The 5,379-nt window shown below is 53.3% G+C and overlaps 1 protein-coding gene across 1 annotated transcript in view; it reads right to left on the bottom strand.

The window, feature by feature from the left end:
* Window positions 1-1,159: 1,159 nt before the first annotated feature.
* Window positions 1,160-5,379, bottom strand: part of KLC4 (kinesin light chain 4) — a 25,106-nt gene continuing 20,886 nt past the window's right edge. Inside the window, exons 9-16 of the mRNA XM_011960441.1 lie at window positions 4,963-5,062; window positions 4,718-4,770; window positions 4,417-4,487; window positions 4,089-4,197; window positions 3,381-3,521; window positions 3,007-3,122; window positions 2,287-2,350; window positions 1,160-1,634 (exon numbers count right to left, since the gene is read on the bottom strand). Coding sequence (XP_011815831.1) covers window positions 1,584-1,634; window positions 2,287-2,350; window positions 3,007-3,122; window positions 3,381-3,521; window positions 4,089-4,197; window positions 4,417-4,487; window positions 4,718-4,770; window positions 4,963-5,062 — 705 coding nt within the window. The 3' untranslated portion in view covers window positions 1,160-1,583. The remainder of the gene's footprint in view (window positions 1,635-2,286; window positions 2,351-3,006; window positions 3,123-3,380; window positions 3,522-4,088; window positions 4,198-4,416; window positions 4,488-4,717; window positions 4,771-4,962; window positions 5,063-5,379) is intronic.

A 5,379-nucleotide genomic window follows, 5' to 3' on the forward strand; every position in this document is an offset into this window, starting at 1 on the left:
CCCACACGGCGCCCCGCCCCCTCGACGCCCCCTCCTCGCCGAGGCGGGGAGGAGCTCAGTAGGGGGAGGGGTCTGGAGAGGGATGGAGAACAGAGAGAGCAAGGGAGAGCGCAGGGGACCTGAGAGGGGTAGGGGAGTATTTGCTGTACCTACCACCGACTCTGCAGGGATCCGGGAGAACCTAAGTGACTTGTGAGATGCCGTGGACCCTGGGGAGAATGGTCCATTCTGTGCATACCTGGAGGCTCTGGCCAACAATTCCCCCAGAATTCTCCAGGTGGGGGTAGCGGAAGAGGTGGGCCCCACCCACTTTTCAGCAACCCAAAATCTTACAGGCAGATCCAGAACAGCACGGTGTCCTTAATGTCCCCCAGCAGAGTAACCTGAAGATGCTGTGTAGCCCGGAGAGGGGCTGAAGGGTGCATGACTGGGGTCTGGTTTGGCTCTAGACCAATCTGAACCCAAAGGTAGAAATACGCTGGGCTCTGAAAGCCAGGCTGAAGGCTGCTAAACTGACAAATTCATCCCAAGTCCATCTCCAGGCAGTCTGGGCTGTGTCAGGGTATGGCCAAGTCTCCAGCTGTGGGGAGGCCCAGCACAACCCTTGTTCCAGGCACCCCCCACCCCCCACACCACCACCCCCACATTCTTTCTTTGTTGTGAAAGCAGCAAGGGGTGTAGGAGGCGGGTCAGGAGGAGTCAAGCTTTAGAAGATGGGCCCCAGCTGCTGCTCAGGCCTCCAAGATATGCTGAGAGGGGATGGATAGTGCCTTGTCTCCCCTCTGGCTCCGGAGGGCCCCCCAGGCCTGCTTAGTCCTCCCTTCCCCCAAGCAGCTGGGAGAACGAATGGCAGCCACAGAGGGCCTCACAGCCAGGAGAAGTGGCGCCAGGACTCCAGGGTCCTGCCACATGGCCACCACATGTCCCTGACAACCCAGTCCACAGCACCTTCTCCTTGGGTTGTGGGCCTCCTTCTTCCCCATCCCCCAGATGCCTTCCTACAGGCCCTGCTGGAGATGATACAAACAAGGGGAGGAAGAGAAGAGAGATCCAAGAATCAACACTCCTGCTGCCCCATCCATCACTGCACCTCACCCTCTGGGAAGGGCCCCAACACAAGCCCTGCTTCATACCCTCTTCAATCAGGACTCAAGTCGCAGAAACGTTACCTGATTCTTTTATTTAAGAAAAGTGAAATACATGGACCTGAAGTGAGACAGCAGAGGGAGGGAATAAGAGCGGCCAGGGCAAGGCGGCTTGGCTGGCCAGCCCCCAACCCTCTGACTGAAAAGCCAGCAGCAGGCTGCATCTCTGAGGGCCATACCTGCTTTGTACCCACCTTGGGGGCCTCAGAGCTAGCTACTCTAGAGGACCACAGGGTACGGAGAGGGTGTCCTGAGGGTCCTTCCTAAGAGGGATTCCTGAGGAGGGAGCTGAAACCCTAAGGGCAGCAGCAATCTTCTGGTTAAACTGCTCCCCTTCACTGTCCCACCTAGGGGTGGGGAAGAGCCAGGAGCAATGGGGAATGCTGTGAGGGCTATGGAGGTGGGGGGACCCAGCAGACCTGGGGACCGGGTTGAATGTCAGCTGCTTGAAGAGAGGTCCATGGTGCTGGCACTGAGGCCCCGCGAGACCTGAAACAGACAACACTACCCCATCAGCTCAGGGACCTCAGCCTCCCAAAGACTGTCTCCTGGAGTCCATCCATCCCATGGCCACAGTGTATCTCTGGACCTAGGATCACATCTATCTCTGGACCAGTCTATCTCTGGACCTGGGACTTTGTTTAGCCTCTGCTAGGGTTTTCCAGAAGGCAACAATCTGGTGGAGAAGCTACCTGGAAGAACCACATGAATACTGGCGTATACTTTGAGTGTGTTGATATAAGAAGTCATTTGCCATTAAAATATCATTACTGTTTTCTCAGATGGGGATTATTTAATACTTTTCTTTTTCCATTCTCATCTACTATGAAGGTGGCTGCAGGATGAAAAAATTAGTATCTCCAAATAATTCTTAAATTATTCATAATTCCAAAGTACCAGTTTAAAGAATATTCCTATTTCCCTCCTTATTAACTTATTTGCTACTATGTCTGGCCTGAAACTGTCCCTTGGTGGTCATCACTCACCACAAGCTATCTGCCTGATTCCTTAATAACTGCAATCCCCTGGCTCATCATTATCCCAGATGACTCCTCTCCCCTCTTCCCTTACTCTACTGGGCTTGCTCACTGGCTGTTCTTTTTTCGTCACCCACCAATATGCTCACAAGCACTGCTCTCACCTGGAGGGGTGCTGCACTAGGTTGGTTCAGATAGTTCAAGGAGGCTGCTCGCTTCATGTTGCTGCTACAATGGAAAATGGAAGAACTGAGGCCTCCTCTCTTCCTCTTGAGTGCCCTTAAATCTGTGGGCCTCTTGAGCACTGCCACACAAAATCAAATTACTGCCTCCCCTCCATCCCCTCCCCCAACTTCTCTTATCTGCATCAGGAACCAGTATCTCAGCTACCTTCATCCCCCACGTTGGGGCGCCCATTCTACCCAACCTCTCTCTCCATGGCTGTCCCATTGACTTCCTCCCTGTTTCTCTCCAAGATACCTCTCCAGAGATCAGGGGCCAAGAGGAGTTGGAGGCAAGGGCTTACTTTACTTGCCTGCTTTACCATATCTTTTTTTTTTTTCTTTTTTTTGAGACAGAGTTTCACTTTTGTCGCCTGGGATGGAGTACAATGGCTTGATCTCAGCTCACTGCAACCTCTACCTCCCAGGTTCCAGCAATTCTTCTGCCTCAGCCTCCCAAGTAGCTGAGATTACAGGTACCCACCATCACGCCCGGCTAATTTTTGTATTTTTAGGAGAGATGAGGTTTCACCTTGTTGACCAGGCTGGTCTCGAACTCCTGACCTCCGGTGATCCACCCGCCTCAGCCTCCCAAAGTGCTGGGATTACAGGCTTGAGCCACAGCACCCAGCCACTTTACCATATCTTGACTTCCATGTGTACCTGGAGGGCCGAGGCTCAGTCCCCTGGAGCTTCCTCACCAGGAGTTCACTGCTTCTGCGGAGCACATCTCGGATCTTGCCCAGAGAGCCACTCCTCTGCAGGGTCCCACTGCCATCCTGGCAGAAAGGGGTGAGCAATGAAAGCTACAGGGATCCCACACAGATGGGTTTCTGAGTCTAGTCCTAGCATTTATTCTGCACACATCCCCCACCCCCAAGGCCCAGTGACTGGAAATAAAAGTCCTGTGAAAAGCTTGCTCCCAGAGATACCCCTGAAGGGATACACTACCTAGACTGGGACAGCATAGCCAAGAGCCTCTCACCACCACCAGCAGGAGTGGGCAGGAGAGACGAAAAGGCAATGATCAGACTCACCCCGGACCATTCCACAGCCACAGAAACATCTTCACCTCCCTCGAATTTCACACTGTCCCCAGGGCCCTCCTGGGAGGTCCTTCTACCATCACTCTCCCCAAGCAGCTCTGCCACCTTGGTCTGGCTGATAGGGTCAGTGCCCTGGAAGGAAAAGGAAGGACCTGGGACTTCCTACTCCTTAACTCCTCAGGATGGGGCTTTCAAATTTTTTTCACCATCAGCCACTGCAAGGAAAACATTTTTCCTTGTGATGTCTCAGTATATACCTACTGGAACAATACTCACCTTTTCTATTTGCAATGCATTGCTATATATAGATCTGTATATGTTTTTAGCCCCATGGCCCACACTGAATTGATTTCACAACCTACTATTGAGACCCACAATCTGAGAAATTCTTGACTTAGGCTCTCCCCCACCTCACTCCTCTCACCCACACCACCCAGGCCCCTCCTTATGAAAGGGCAGGGTTTCTCCTTCATATCCCCATTTAGTGAATCTTGAAATTAGAGTCCTGACCACAAAGTGCAGGTAGGGGGTAAGAACATGCTTAAAAACAACCACAATCACAACACTGCCTCACTTTCCTCTCCCTCCTGGCCTCATCAGCCTTTCCGCTTATTCTTAGGAGACTCCCAAGAAACCTCAGCAGTCTCTCATCCCCAGGGCCCTTCCCTCAAGGACCTCCTTCCCCTCTGGGCTTCTGACCTGTCTTCGGGACCGCTGGGCACATTCCTCCAGGGTCTCAGCGGCCTCCAGCTTTCCCTGGCGCCTATACAGAGCTCCCAGGTTTCTCAGAGTAGTGTTCACAGTGGGGCTGTGGTGAGAAACAGACCAGAGAAGGAAAAGAGAATGGGTTCAGAAAAGAAAACATTTGTCTTCCAAGCAAGACAAGAGGAAAAAAAATAAGAAAATAGGAGAAGGAACAGAGCTAAAGCTGAGGGAAAGTCTACGGGAGGAAGGGAAAAGGGCTGGGAGGCTGGGAGCCTGGATGGAAGGCATCAGAGGCCAAGCTGGCTTTTCACTGGCAGCTCACCTGCTCACTTTGCAGGCCTTGTACCAGCCTCCATACTCAGCATAGGGTGTGCCACCCTCATGGTGCCGGCTCTGCAGGACAGAGAGGCCAGAGAGAAGGGCAGGGAGAGCCAAAGATAAGAATACAGAGATGCTGGGATGCATGGTGGCATGGGGCTAAGGTGCAGGCTGGGCTGGGGAGGACACCATGCATCTGGGGCTGGTGCTGGGGCGGGAAGTGCGAGTTGGGCTAATGGAAGGAGTAAGACAGAGACCCTGGTAACCTTGAGCTCCCCAGGCTGGCCCCCCTTCCCCCCACTCACTTTGCTCATTTCCTCCCGCTCCTCTGCATGCATCCAGATAGGCTTGTGGTCATCTGGGGGTGATACACGGGGTGGGGAGGTTAGAGATCGGAGCTAGACAGTGTTGGAGAGCCAGGACCCAGAGGCTGACAGGCTGGACTGAAGGGGTCTGGCTCCCCCTGGGAACCACTGTGGCCTAACCCCCGACCTTTGGTCTGCATTTCTTTTCTTTCCCACAGCCCCTTCCCCAAGCCCTCACCACTCACCATCCACAGACCCAAACTCCTGCACATGGGCACGGGTCAGGATCTCTTTGTATAGTGTCTCAGCCTCAGCATATTTGCCCTGTTTCAGGTAACAGGAAGCCTAGAAGACAGAAAGGCAAAAATACAGGAACAAAACATGGAGGGAGGCAAGGTCTTTTTCTTTTTTTCTTTTTTTCTTTTTTTTTTCCAGACAACGTCTTCACCAGGCTCAGGGAGTTCCACTTCTCATTGTCTCTGTGACTTTCCCCAGAGATCTTTCTCACACCTCCTTCTCCAGGTGCAGGGTCAAGGGTATTCCCAGCCCACTCTCAACAAGCTGTGGAGCAGGGCCTGGCACGGTGGCTCAAGCCTGTAATCCCACCACTTTGGGAGGCCGAGGCGGGCGGATCACGAGGTCAGGAGATCGAGACCATCCTG

Source organism: Colobus angolensis, unplaced genomic scaffold (assembly GCF_000951035.1).
Source record: "Colobus angolensis palliatus isolate OR3802 unplaced genomic scaffold, Cang.pa_1.0 Scaffold51, whole genome shotgun sequence".
Lineage (NCBI taxonomy): Eukaryota > Metazoa > Chordata > Mammalia > Primates > Cercopithecidae > Colobus > Colobus angolensis.